Below are 14,763 nucleotides of genomic sequence, written 5' to 3'. Positions count from 1 at the left end.
ACTCAGGAAGGAGGAAGCAGACATTTGCCCATCATTGCTGCCTCTGCTCCTTGATTAACAAGAAAGCAAGAGGCAACCTGGTACAATGGATAGAGCACTGTCCTGAAATCAGGGAATCTGAGTGCTAATCACAGCTCTGTGACATTACTTATGTTGAAGAGGAGGGGGGGTTTTGGGTGCTTCTAGATGCACAGAGGCACCCCAAGATCATGGAAAAAAGCCCAGATCGTGGTGCAGATCTGCCTGAATGAATTCAACCCAGATCTTCTTCCAGCCAGAGAAAAAGTTTGTTAAAAATGAAGCATATAGGCCAGACTCCCAAGGAACCCAAATATCAGTGATCTAAATGGGGGCTAAGGTGGTCAGGTGACGCTCATAAGCGATCTTGAGAATCTCAGCCTCTGGGCGTGAGAGGTTCTCAGTGTCTGAATGGGGTTTGGGAGCTAAGGTGGTCAGGCCAGGTGAGCATGAGGCAGTCTCAGCCTCTTGGGCATGAAGAAAGCTCAGCGTCTGAGTGGGGACTGGGGTGGATTGGCCACTTGACGCCCCTGAGGACAAGCGGGCATGGGGGTCTCAGCCTCTAGGCTTGAGAACAGCTCAGTGTCTGAATGGGGTCTGGGGTGAAACTTAAGACCCCTAGGGGAGAGGTCTAGGAGTGGCCAAACAGTTTAGAGTGACGGGAGGAGGGGTCTAAGGAGATCTGGATGGGAGTGGCTAGTAAGCTGGGGCAAACAGAACTCCTGGGTCCTGGACCACGTGGCGCCTAGCTAGGATTAAGGGTGGCCAGAGGAAGGGTGGGGGGGTTGGTTGGGTCTGTTTGGAAGGTAATAAACAATGAGAATAGATAATGAAGGGAGCTGAAAGGGGGGGAAGTTTGCTTTCAAATGGAGATAAAGAGACAAACAGAAGCCAGGTTCTTTTTGGGGTCAGGAAGGAAAGCGCATTTGAATAAGCTTAAAAGGTAAGGCTAAGGCTTTCAAAGACAGAAAAAGAGACAAACAAGAGTCAGGTTCTTTTCAGGGCCAGGGAGGAAAGATGTCAAAGAGAGATAAGTGAGTGTACAAGGAATCTAAAAGTTTTAAGGTTTTTTCTGGGAATTGTAAACAAAGGAGCCAAATTCCTTTTGACAAAAAGGGGCGAAGGAAAGATGACAAAGGTAAACCTCTTCAATGTGACTTTGTTCAATCATAATAGCTTGTATTTATATAGTACTTTAAGGCTTGCAATACACTTTACAAATATTATCTCATTTTATCTTCACAATAAATCTAGGAGATAGGTGCTACTATCTCCATTTTACAGATAAGGAAACTGAGGTTGAGAGGGGTTAAATGACTTGCCCAAGGTCACGCAACTAGACACTAAGTCCAGATTTGAACTTCGACTTTCCTGACTCCAAGTCCAGTTCTCTAAATCTATGATCTCAAGTGTGTGTTGGGGTGGAGGTGGGGGAGAATGAAGGGAGTGGGGCTTTAGTAGTCTGCTGCTAGACAGCAAGAGGACATATCAATAATCAAATGACTTTGAATCACTACTAGGGATGGAGAAAAGGTGATTTAAAATGGAATGACATTTTATATTGCTTCTCCTCTTGTTTTTTCCAGGTCCAAAACCTCAAGGAAGGTGTCAGTTATGTATTCCGTGTCCGAGCCATAAACCAGGCAGGGGTCGGGAAACCTTCTGATATCGCTGGTCCTGTTGTGGCAGAAACCCGTCCAGGTTTGCTATCTGCTCTTTCTGTTTTTCCGATTTTAAGAAAGTCATGTTTGTATGAAATAATTGGGAACTTAAAGTTTAAAACTTACTGTGCTCTCCATAATGACTATTAGTTGCATGAACGCTGACTGAATAATTAACAAGTCTGCTTGCAAGCCAGTAAATACGTGAATACAGGCTGCCCGGGGCAGGTGCAAACCAGGCTTGGGAGGCTGTGTCCCAAGCCCCAGGGCTGGGTTTGTATCTCCATGAAGGAAAGTCTGGGGTCCTTTTAGGGTCCCTGGAGCAGCTGTTGTCATCACAGAAGGTTCTATGCTCCAACTGGTCACAAAGGCACACCAAATTCCTGCCCCATCACAGGACAAACTGACTGCCCCAATAGCCAGCCCAGTCCATACAGAAAAGCTGGGTTTAAGTACTTGCAGCTGCTGAGTTTTCCAAACAGCTGCTCTCAATGAATGACCTAGGAGCTGAGGCAATACTCATTCTCTAGGTCATTGTAAAGCCTAGAGAGACATTATCTCCCTTTTTTGGGTATTCTGTGAAAGCAATGGATTTGTTGTAGTGCACACATGGTCAGTTTCTGCCAGATGAATGCTTGACAATTAGAAGGATGTTTTCATGCCATTTGAAGCTGTTCAGGACTTGAAAACATCAAGTTTTTCTTTTTCTTCTAAATAGTGTATAATCATAGTTTTTATTTCATTCTTGTTTTATTTGGCTATCATTTTTCTTAGACTGAATATGGTAGAGTGAAAAACACAATCCTAAGTAGTCCCTCCCAAACTAGACATTTTTGGAAGCATAGTAGATATTGTTCACCGTCCAAACAGCATAAAATAAAATTGTAGAAAAAACAACAACACAAAATAAAACAATCAGCATTCAGGTAATTGCATTGAACGTATGTGTAATTTAAACCATGATACAAGTCTGGAACAGCTAGGTGGTGCAGTGGGTACCTAGAGTCAGGAAAATTCATCTTTCTGAGTTTAAATCTGGCTTCAGATACTTACTGAAATTACCTAACCAAGACCTTCCTGAGGCCGCTTCATTACAAGGAGGAGGTTGCCCTCGAGCTTTTGTTATTGTTCAGTCCTTTCAGTTGTGTCCAACTCTTTGTGTTCCCATTTGGGGTTTTCTTGGCAAAGATACTGGAGTGGTTTGCCATTTCCTTCTTCAGCTCATTTTACAAATGAGGAAACTGAGTCAAACAGGGTTAAGTGACTTGCCCAGGGTCATACAGCTAGGAAGTGTCTGAGGCTGGATTTGAACTCAGGTCCTCTTGACTCCAGGACTAGCACCACCCATTGGCAAATGGATGAGTCTCTTGTCTCCTCCATATCTCTACTGCAAAAGAGTGTTTGTAGCTGTGGTTTCACAAGGTACAGAAGGAAGACATCAAGGAGCACTAAAGAGGACAACACAGTCCTATTTGGTTACCCCTGACTGAAAGCATAGAAATGAAAGTTAGGGTACACAGAGACAAAATTCCTAAACTGGAAGGTGCATGGAAAGATTATTGAACTTGAAGTCAGAAGGTCTGAGTTCAAATTCAAACCCAGCCATTTAACTCCCATGTGATTTGGGGTAAGTCACATAAAGTCTTTACACCTACTTCCTCATCTGTTAAATAAGAGAGTTAGACTAGTTAATTTCTAAGGTCCCTTCCAGCTCTAAATATTTGTGATCCAAAGTTCTTTAACAGTGCTTACTAGAGTGTTAGTTTTTGTCAAGAAACAATTTACTGGAACTCAGAGGTTCTTGGTCTTTCTATGTCATGGTCCTCTTGGGCAATCTGGTGAAGCCCATTCTCAGAATGTTTTAAAATATTTAATTGATATAATAAAATACAGATTAGTTAAGTCAACAAGCATTAATTAAGCACTTACTATGTGCTAGACATTACAAAGGATACTAATTATAATGATATAAATATGGGATTTTTTTTCTCAACCAAGTTCAAAGATCCCCTAACAAAAGATCCTGGGGTGGGGGGGGATAGACCCCAGGTTAAGAACACTTGCTCTACACAATGGCCCTGAGATTTAAAAAAGCATGCATATGGAGTTGGAAGGGATCTTTGAGGTTATCCAGTGTCACCCTTTGATTTTACAGATAAAGAAACTGAGACACATGGGGTGAAGTGACTTTCCCAGGGCCACACAGTTATTGAGTAGCAGAGTTAGGATTTGAACTCAGGTTGTCTAAATCCAGACTTAGCACTCTTCATTACACCACACTGATTCCCAAGGGCCACATTGGATAGGCATAAGGAATTGTGTATTGCAAGGTCCATTTATATTCAGCTTAATTCAATATGACCAGCATTGGTCAAGTGCCTACTATGGGCAAATATTGTGTTAGGGAGACAAAACAAAACAAATGGTCCCTGCCTGCTAAGAGCTTTCTTCTGATTCTATAATTTTCATATATAAATTGCTTATTTTATCTTAAGACCATGCAAAAATGAAAGTCAGTGACCTGCCTTAAAGTTCACTTTACAAGTTAAAAAGAATTGTCTCTTGGGAACTGTTATTGAGATTTCAGACTGAAAACAAATCTTATCATGTAATAGCAAACCTCAGACACACCTCTTATGACACCTACACTGTAATTCTAATTAAGTGGAAAGTTACCTGAACCTGTTGTGGCTGGTAGCATTTTGGATTTTGGTCTAGTCAGGAAATGTGCAAAAGGATTTAACATATACATTTCTATGAATACTAATCATGCTAGTAATGGAGATCCCAAATAGCAAGATGAAAAATGTCCTACTTTAGCAAGAAATCTATTACTTAGAAAAGATTATTCACCAGTTAAGATAAAAATGATTTTGTGCTGCTCCAGAAATGCCTCTTTTATCTGATTTTTTTAAACAGTATTTGTCATTCATTAGCTCACGTGATATAGGACTACCCAGAGAGTCTAAGGCATGATCCTGAGTTGGACTTGACGGGTGGGCCAGTTTCCGTCCCTCTATTTTGTGGTGACTGAGTATACCCCAGGCTTTCAGATCTTGCTGGGCCCTAATACCACTGGGTATTAGAACAGTGATAGAGCCCAAGAAGAGGGATGGACCACTATGGGAAAAGCATGACCATTGATTTAGAGCTAACAAGGATACTAGAGATCATCAAGCCCAGCCCCTTGATTTTACAGGTGAGGAAACTGAGGCCAACAAAGATGAAGTGACTTACCTAAGGTTACACAACACAACTGATTAAGTAAAACAGATGGAATTTAATCCCAAGTCTTCTCATTATATATCCAGTATTCTTTCTGCAGCTTGATTTGTATCCCTTAGTGATGGTGAATCAGTAGCAGTATCTATATGGGAGGACCTGGGGTAGGGAAGCTCAATAAACATCTCTGGTTGTTACAGTGAAACTCAGACATTCCAGGAAACCTTCTGAGGCTCAGTGTGTCAGATGTTGATGTCAGGTACAAATGAATCAATCAATAAACATTTATTAAGCTCCAACTTTGAGCCAGGCACTGTATCAGCACCAGACTCATGGGCATTCATGAGTTCTATTTCCAAAGTTTCTAAATGAACTGATTTACTTGGCCTTTTGCTAGAAATAAACCCATGGAGTTCCATAAAGGATTGCATCCCCATCCAGGGAACCTTGCCTAGAACACCTTTGGTCCTAGATTGGGCATTAAAGACCATGTACATTAGAGAAAAGGGGCCAACCCATTAGATAAACTGTACATTTATAATGTGCATACACATATATGTATGTGTATATATATATATGCATATTGTATAGCATATGTATATATGGAAAAAAAAATCAGTTGATGGGAGAGTACCCCAGGATGAATAATACCTATACTGTCAATGTTCCATGCAGTTCACTAGAGAATAAGCCAGGAGCAAGCAGGCAACACTGGTCAACATGAGAATGTAGTCAGCAAGAAGGGAACTATCCTACAGGTTATTTATAAAACCACTTCCTGGGGAGTAGGGTGGCCAAAGCTTTGATCTATCCTAGACTGTGGGAGGTATTCCTCCATATGGACATACCCCACTTTCTGGTGTCTACCCACTGGGTACCATTTCCACAGCATCAGCCACCAAGCTGCTACCTCTATCCTTTATACATACATACACATATAAATACGTATATGTATACACATATATGTATATTGTTTTGGATTTTTTTTTAATTTTATGTGTGTATACACATACACACACCTTTGGATTTTTGTTTTCAGATTTTGTTTTTAGAGTTAGGATTTCCTTCCCCAAAGTTCTATAGACCTGTCACAAGTTCCCTTGGAAAAAGGCAAATGCTAATCTAAGGTTTGGAGGAAGCAATAGTACCATTGATCTATAATGCTTTGAATTTAAAGAGAAATTAGAGAGAATTCTTTGTAAGAATCATAAAGTACAGATACATGAAAGTTAATTAAGTTTAAGGAGTAGAGATTGGACCTGAGATTCCACTGGTATGGGGAAGAGGATACTCCTGCTAATGCTAGTCTGCCATCTTGTCTGCACCTTGCAGTCTTAGAGCCTTGCCTAGAGAGCTAAGAGGTGAATACCTTGCTCTCTTTAAGGCTAACTCTTTAGTCACTACACTGGGCTGCCTAGCAATTCAACTTAAACATATACCTTATTCAGAGTTTTCTTTATCTTTTAAATCATTTTGGAGGTAAATTTACTTTCTAATTCATTCCTTTGCTATTGAGTTCATAAAAATAAAAGTGGAAAAGCAGTATCAGTGCCTGTTACAAATATTATGCAGCTATCAAGCACGATCCCTTTACATAAAACAAATGGTTTACTTTCTTTATGATTAATTTTTTAAAAGCTATGTTATTATATTGCCCTTAAAATCAGCATAAAGAACTAAAAATAAAGTGAGCATGAAACAGAAGCAGAAACTTATTGAAAGCATTGAATCAGCTGGAAAAACTGCACATTAAAAATGAGTATAACCAATGGACCAGCACCCCATGCTCTAATTTTTGTTTGTTTGTTTTATGTGGACTAGGTTCATCCTCTGGGATTGCCCTCCAGACCATTCAGTCTCTTTGGTTCGTGTATGAATCTCCTTAGATGTGGGTAAAAGGGTCCACCTTTCCCAAACAAGCACTCAATGTAACAATGTGTAATATATAGCAGGCATAGGACTGACAATTTTCATCCCACTCCACAAAAATGCAGATCCACATAAAAAGACTCACAGAAACCCAGGTCAATACAATTCCTCTACTTCTCTGGTTGAGACCTAATTTCCCCAAGGATCTTAAGGTATTCTAAATTCATAGCATTACCCTATAGTTTAGACTTTTCTGTGGAAGGGAAACAAAGTTTTGAGTTGCTTATGTATAACTCCTAAGACATTCTGGTGAATCCTTCTTTACCTATATGGGCATCCATACCTAGTGATTTGAATTTTCTGGGAGGAATTATCTTTGGGGTTGTTAGATTGGCAACCCTCAGACATTCTGGAGAGTCCCACTTTAAACCCTAGGAACCCATACATTCTTATGGCATTACTTCAAAGGGCTCAGACTCCTATTGGAAAGGAAACATATTTAGGACTACTAGACAAGTCTCTTCAGTTCCTCTACTGTCCAAATAACTTATGGTAATAGTGTATGGCAAATTCCAAGTCTTTTGCTCACAATTTACACTCCCCTGATGTTTCTATAGCCTCAAGGGCCATGTAATGGTTCTCTAAGAGATGGGCACTCAGCACTCCTTTATCTCAGATGATTGAAATAAGGAGCTCTTGAGCATCTTTCCTAAAGCTAGAATTCAGGTTCTTATCACTTGGCCATGTGGTTCCCCTTTTACAACTGCTTAGACTGAGAGGCCACTCCACTACCTCCCCAAAGCTGGTACCTCTCCAGGAATATGGAGTCCTTGAATTTTTCACTTTGATGGTTCAAGCACAGCATATACATTTCTCATGTGCTTCTGTCACAAGACAGCCATTATACCCTTATCCTTACTCTCAGGAATATGATAATGCCCAGAAAGGGAAAAGAGACCTGAATCTCTGAGTGGACTCTTTTTTATAGGCCAGAACAAAGGGACAGCTCCATACACACATACATTCTGTACCAAGAGCATCAGAACCAGTCAATTCCTCCACAAACATTAAGACCTATTCTCTAGGAGAGCTCCATGCTCTCTATAGGATGCAATCAAATGCCTGGAACAAAGACTTACCACCCTGCTTCTCCTTGGGTTAATAAGAGAACTCCCCTGATCAGCCAATCAGTCAGTAATTCATCAGTCAACAAGAGTATGAAAAGGATCTGAGGATGGGGTCTGAGAGTGGTTTAAGAGGTCATTTTAGGTTGCCAAGAGGAAGATTACATTTTTCACTTGGATGAGTTTGCCCCATTAGGTTATAATTATGGCTCACAAACCAAAACATGCCTGCTTTGGGACTTGTCCCTTGCCAACTCCCAACCCACTGTCTACCTCCTCCATCCTATTTACATGCTGCTGAATTGATAAAGCTGGTTCTGCTCACTTCACTCAGCATCAGACCATACAAGTCTTTCCAGGTTTTTCTGAAGTCTGCCTGCTCATCATTTTTTATAGCACAATAGTATTCCATTACATTCATATACCACAACTTGTTCAGCCATTCCCCAATTGACAGGCATCCCCTCAATTTTCAATTCTTTGCCACCACAGAAAGAGCTGCTATACATATTTTTGTACATGTGGGTCCTTTTCCCATTTGCATGATCTCTTTGTGATATACCCCTAGAAATGCTATTGCTGGGTCAAAGGGTATGCATATTTTTATAGCCCTTTGAGCATAATTCCAAATTGCTCTCCAAAATGGTTAGATCATTTCACAGCTCAACCAGCAATGCATTAGTGTTCCAATTTTCCCACATCTTCTCCAGCATTTATCATTTGGGAAAAACCTCTTGAAGAAGATGGGTTTTTAGTTGAGACTGGAAGGATGTCAGGGAAGCCTGACAAGGAGGTAGAGGTGAGGAAGGAAGGCATTTCAGGCACGGGAGAAATGCAGTAAAAAGTCAAGAGATGGAGGGTCCTGTGTAAGGAAGAGCAAAGAGTCCAGCATCACTGGATTTTACAGTATGAGGAGGAGAATCAAGTATAAAAACTCTGGAAAGCTACCACTAGAGTCCAAACTCCCATGGTTCCTACCAGACTGGAAAAGACTTTGAATGCAATATACTGTGTGTTTGTTTTCCTAGGATCTTCCATGCTAAAAGTGGAGAGGCTTATTAGATTAGTCACATGGAATGGCCAAAGCTCAGCTTAAGGGGCACTATCTAATTAGGGATTTCTTCTTTTCCCCATGGTAAAGACTTTAAACATTCATCAGACATCCCTCATGAGTAAATTGGCTATTCTCTCAGTTCTTGAATTATTTTTTAGTAGAGTCAAAATTCTTGATTCCATTTTGCTTGAACCTCATCTCTGAAATTATGTCTTTTTCTTCAGAGTTTAGTAGAAGATTCCACTTTCATTGATCATCACCTATCCTCTCTGTTGCTTTCCCAGTTACCTTCACAAAGCATTTTGTCAAACCAGTTCCTTCCTTTCTAAAGGACAGTGTAATACATTGGTTAGAGTCACATTTGAAAAATAAAATATTCCCCAGTTATTTGTCATTATTAAGATGAGAATTGCTATAAAATATTCTAATGAGCTATGTCACTCTCCAAACTACCGCCACATTGGGACCTGTAATAATCAATGGAAGCGCAAGAAGGAAGCAGCATGATACGAGTAAAACAGTGTTAGGCCTCAGTGCTGGAGCCCATAGAACAGAGAGCTTATATGTTGAAACCTGTCATGTTCAACATTTTAAACTCTTTAACCAAAACCTTACCTTAGGTTGATTTTGAGACATTGCTAGTATTCAGCCATTGCAACTCAAAAGTACTGTGATGGCTACGTAACCCAAGAAACAAGCTTATCATCTTTCGAAGTACTAGTCCCTCAGGACTCAGCACATACCATGACTCACAACATCCCTAAAGTAGATGCTCCCCATTCCACTCAACTTTAAGTATTCAGTAAGGAGCTTGATTGGAGAATTGTACACTTGAGTTTCAAATTCTTTGCAAGTCTCCCCTAAAATCTGTAGAATTGTTTGCTTGCATTTATCCATGTCTGATTAAAGTTTAGCACATTTTTGGTGAAACCAATTTTTCAAAAGTTAAAAGTTGTAATCCCATTTGCTTCCTTTTCAAAATAACAGTGTAGCTTTTCCTTTACTTGGTAGAGAGACGGAGGACTATGAGTGCAAAAGGTTGCATACACTATCAGACACATTTGTTATAAAAATAAATTTTGTTTATCTTTCTAACAGGCTTTTTAATAGTCTATGTTTTTATATAATTATTAATTCTCCATATGTTCTTGAAGAAGACATCCTGTGTTATGATAAAGGGGCACATGATAATTGGGACTTATAATAAGAACCCAGTTTTTTTCACTTTGCATTTTCCTTCACAGTTCTCAAAGTTGTTTTTTTTTTAATACAGTAAAGTCTCAACTATCTTCAGATTTCAAAAAACGAGTTAATTACCATCCAAGAAGCATTTACTAGAGGGCTATCATGTATCGGTCACTGTGTAGGCACTAGGGATACAAAAACAAAAGTGAAGCAGTCCTCCAGGAGCTTACATTCTATTAGGAAAAAAAACATGCCATGTACCAATGTACACAAAACATAAAGAAAATAAACATAAAGAAATTTTGAGAGAGAGCACAGGGTGCGGGGTGTGGGAGAGGTGGGGGGTTGAGGAGGTATCCAGAAAGACTGAATAGCCATGTATTCTAGAGAGATGAGAATTTATCTATTCTCTTAAAGCAATCAAAGTTGGGTTTTTTTACTTTGACCGTTGTGAATGTAAATTAGCATCTTTAAAATGTATTATACTTTTCTGCCTTCTTAAACAGAGTACAAAACATTATTTAACTTTTTCTTATGACTAAATAGCATCCATATGAGCACCAATTACTGTTCTGTGCTGTGAGACCAATTGAGGTTGTAGGGCTCCTTGTGTCTGTATCAAATTGCCACAGATAGCTGTACTTTTGAGTTATTTTGATTTGTAGAGGGTTTTTTCCCTGTTTCCTCCCTTGTCAGTTGTCATTTTATTGCTGCTACAAGGTATACTTACCTAGGGCAGGCCCTTTTCTAATGGTCTGTTTCTGGATTTTAGTGGGCTTGGAAATCCAATGACTAAACCTTCCAGAACTGTATCTAAATCAAGAATAATATGCCTTTGGGGGAGGTCCTGGCAGCACGAACGTATTATCTTGAGCGTTCAATGGCCATTTTCCTTACTTCCTATTTCTTGACTGTGTTCTAGATAGATGATATTGCCAAATAGCTGAGTTCCAGACAGGTGAGGTAAAGAATAAACACACAATCAATAGGGAGGAAAGTAAATTAGAATGCTTTGATCCCTTTGGTTTTGGTACTCCCTTAGTTGTTGAGTAAGCAGGCACTTCTCAGATAGAGCTCTGGCCTCCCAGTCAGGAGGACCTGAGTTCAAATCGGGCCTCAGACACTTGACACTTCCTAGCTGTGTGACCCTGGGCAAGTCACTTAACCCCATTGCCTCACCAAAAAGAAAAAAAAAAAGCTGCTGAGCCTTAAACAGTATTTCTTTTAAAACTTTAAATCAAACCCATAGGGGTAACAAGCAGCATATATCCAACTGATTTAGTTCCTTTTTATATAGGCTTACACAACATATTGGCTAAGCAAATAAGCGATTAGGATGTACAGACTGTCACTGCTTCCATCTGAAGTATATACAAATAGCCAATTAAGGATTTAGTCTGGCTTTTGACATTGCTGTTTCCATCTTCTCACAGCACAGAGTACAGTGGAATGAAAGCGTACATTCCCTCTGTGACTCAATCATGCTAAATGTGTCTGGTAACACTTCGTGGACCACAGTGTGCCAAAGAGTGAGCTATTTTAAAATCTTTAAGCTCTAGCTACAGGTTCCAAATGTTTACTGATGAGGGTTAGTGTGAGCTATGAAGAACAAAATGAAGGCTGGCCCCATGGGTTGGAGCTATTTTTAAAAATCCTATGTGGAACAAAGGTATAATGGAGTAAACTAAGTCACCACCTTGATTGCTCCTCACTTCAGTTTGCAAAAATAATTATTAAAAAAAGAGGAAGAAGAAGAAGACCGTACCCCTCCCCTCTCCATCCCATCTCACCCCTGCAGGCTTTCTCCAAGCTTTAGCAGTTGTCAAAAACCATCCTTTGTAGGTTTCTGGTGCCTACTCAACAGCAGCCTCAGGAAGGACATTCCTGAATAAGGCCTCTGTTTTGCTTTCACTTCCCAGGAATGATGAACCTCATATTAATGTCCTCCTGCCCTTTCCCTGGGCACCCTTTTCCAATTTGCTTTCTGTTAATGGCTTTTACTGTACAGTCGAGCAAAATGCTTGCCTGTTATAAAACACTCGAAAGGAAAAATTATCAACCCCTTGGAAAATATTAGGTGTACGAAAGTTTCCAATGCTTTTAATAGAATTGCACCTTTCTAGGATTAAATCATTTGACTTAAACTTATTCTTAGGTATATGTTTTTAAATAGCCTTATTCTAGCTGTTGAATCAGTGTCCTAGCATGGATAACTTTTTCATTTCCCCTCAAAGTGTGGACACAGATGTAAATATCTACAAAAATCGCACATATATCTCTTTGAAATGTTGTGTTCATTCTAGAGGCAATTGAATTTGATTGTATAAAAATACCTAATTCCAAACATGAACTAATTTTATGCCTTTCACCCCAAACCTCTGATTAAAATTTTAAAAATAATTTAAAATGCATTTAGATCATTTAAAAATCAAATTTCCAGCTATAACTCTTTACAAACTAATAGCATAGTTGAACCTATAGAGCTTGAAGTCTCCCAAAATCTGGGTCCTTTATATCTCTGAACTATTCCTATAGTAAATGCAGAATTGGAAGCTAAGCTTTTTTCCAAATGGCTCACTTAGGCTTATTTAAGTCTGAGCCATCAGCAGAACAGGTTTGTCTATATTGTATGATCTTGCATTGTTTAAGATGTTACAGATAAAAATACAACTCCCTCCCAAAACTATAACTAAGTTGGTGTGACCAGTGTTTGGTCTCAGGATCTTGAAATTTGGAGGATGTTTATAACACTTGTACCTCTTCAGCAGCCACAAACAACTGAGTTTAGGAACTAGTTAAGAAGAAGAAGAAACTAGTTAAAGAAGATAATTAGTTAAAATAGGAAGCACACAGATAGCTCACTCCCTCCTCTTTGGCCTGGCCTCACCCTTCTTTTTCTCTATAGCCTTAGGCCCATATTCTTTCTCTCACCATCAGCTGAATTTTTCTTAAAATTTTTATTTGAGTGGACTTTCCCTGCTCCTTGCCCAAATGTACATATTATGGTCCTCACTCTTGGAGCCTGAATGGCTCATTATGACTCTCCTCTTTCCACCCCTGCTACTCACCCCTAGTTTTTTTCCTGCTTTTTTTTATTTCCTAGTTAGTTCCCTTATTTGTATTTCTTTTCTTTCTTTCCTTTTCTTCCTTCCTTTCTTCTTTCCTTCCTTTCATTTTTCTTTGGTTCTTCTTTCTTTCCATCTTTCTCTTTCCTTCTTTCTTTCCTTTCTTTTTTCTTCCTTCTTTACTTCTTTCTTTCCTTCCTTTCTTTCTTTCCTTCTTTCTTTCCTCCTTTTCTTTCATCTTTTCTTTTTTCTTTCTTTCTTCCTTTCCTTCTTCCTTCCTTTTTTCTTTTCTCCTTTCTTTCCATCTTTCCTTTTTCTTTCTTTCCATCTTTCCTTTTTTCTCCCTTCTTTCTTCCTTCTTTCCTTCCTTCTTTCTTTTTTTTCTTTCATTAAAGCACAAAGCTAATGAGACTGAGGTTACAGATCTGGTTCCTGTGTAGACCAGCTCTGTTTTGTTTCACGGCCAGAAATAAATCTGTGACATTGATCACCAAGAGGTCTGAATGTAAGAGTATAGATAGTCCACCATCTCCACTATTGGAAGTGTCATCTCAGAATACAAACACACAGTTTATTTAAGGTACATTTACTTAAATTTAATTTGGTGGGATGGTGGCAGATGAGCCAATCAGCAGGAAATAGAAATTGGGGTTCTTTCCTTACACATGATCAAAGAGTCTGAGGCATCCCCAACCCAAAATCACAATAAAAGGTACTCATTTGATTGATTCTACTAGAAAGTATAAGTATTCCCCCTTTTTTTATCTTACAGGAACCAAAGAGATTGTCGTCAATGTTGATGATGATGGAGTCATTTCACTGAACTTTGAATGTGATCAGATGTCCAAAGACTCTCAACTCATCTGGTCCAAGGATTATGTACCAGTTGAAGACTCTTCTCGACTAGAAGTTGATACCAAAGGCAATAAGTAAGAAATGTTTCATTAGCAACAGTGGTTTCCTCTTTACTTTCTATTGGGATGACTTTGTCAGGAGGAGATAAAACTTATATGAGACAATACATTTTTCACAGAATTGTCAAAGCTCATACTTCATTTTTATCATTTCAGTGCCCTAGGTACAGTCATCACCAATTCAGAGTATTGTAGAGTGCAATTTAGTAGACTCTATCATATTTGCTATGGCTGAAAAAATTTATCACCTCTTGGCCATTTTCTGGTGATGACCCTCTCAAAACATAAGAAAAGGACAGAGCTCAAAGCCAACATAAATGCTAAAGGATGCTGATGACAAGAATAGTTCACATTTGTGTTGCAAAGTATTTCATTTTTTTTTTCGTTAGTGATATCAGAAGAATTTTGACTGGTGTTGAAAGAACAGTGGCCTTGGAAGTCTAATCCTGACTGCCACTGAATAACTGTGGCACTATGTATAAGTCACTTCATTTCTTTGAAACTTCATTATCTTATCTGTAAAATGAGGGTAATAATACTGCACAAGATTATTGTGAAGAAGGTACCTTAGCAACTGTAAAATGCTATATAAATGGCAGCTATTATTAAATAAGAGGTTTGAAGGACTCCCATTAATGCTAAAGATGTTGA

General features: G+C 39.2%; 1 protein-coding gene across 1 annotated transcript in view; it reads left to right on the top strand.

Moving 5' to 3' along the window:
• Positions 1-14,763, top strand: part of LOC114031773 (myomesin-1-like) — a 158,884-nt gene that overhangs the window by 117,553 nt on the left and 26,568 nt on the right. Inside the window, exons 22-23 of the mRNA XM_027846886.1 lie at positions 1,605-1,719; positions 13,971-14,127. Of these exons, the coding sequence (XP_027702687.1) occupies positions 1,605-1,719; positions 13,971-14,127 (272 nt within the window). The remainder of the gene's footprint in view (positions 1-1,604; positions 1,720-13,970; positions 14,128-14,763) is intronic.

Source organism: Vombatus ursinus, unplaced genomic scaffold (genome assembly GCF_900497805.2).
Source record: "Vombatus ursinus unplaced genomic scaffold, bare-nosed wombat genome assembly UNPS02015255.1, whole genome shotgun sequence".
In the NCBI taxonomy this organism is placed as follows: domain Eukaryota; kingdom Metazoa; phylum Chordata; class Mammalia; order Diprotodontia; family Vombatidae; genus Vombatus; species Vombatus ursinus.
The sequence above is the reverse complement of the archived record's forward strand: the minus strand, read 5'-3'. Positions and strand labels throughout refer to the sequence as shown.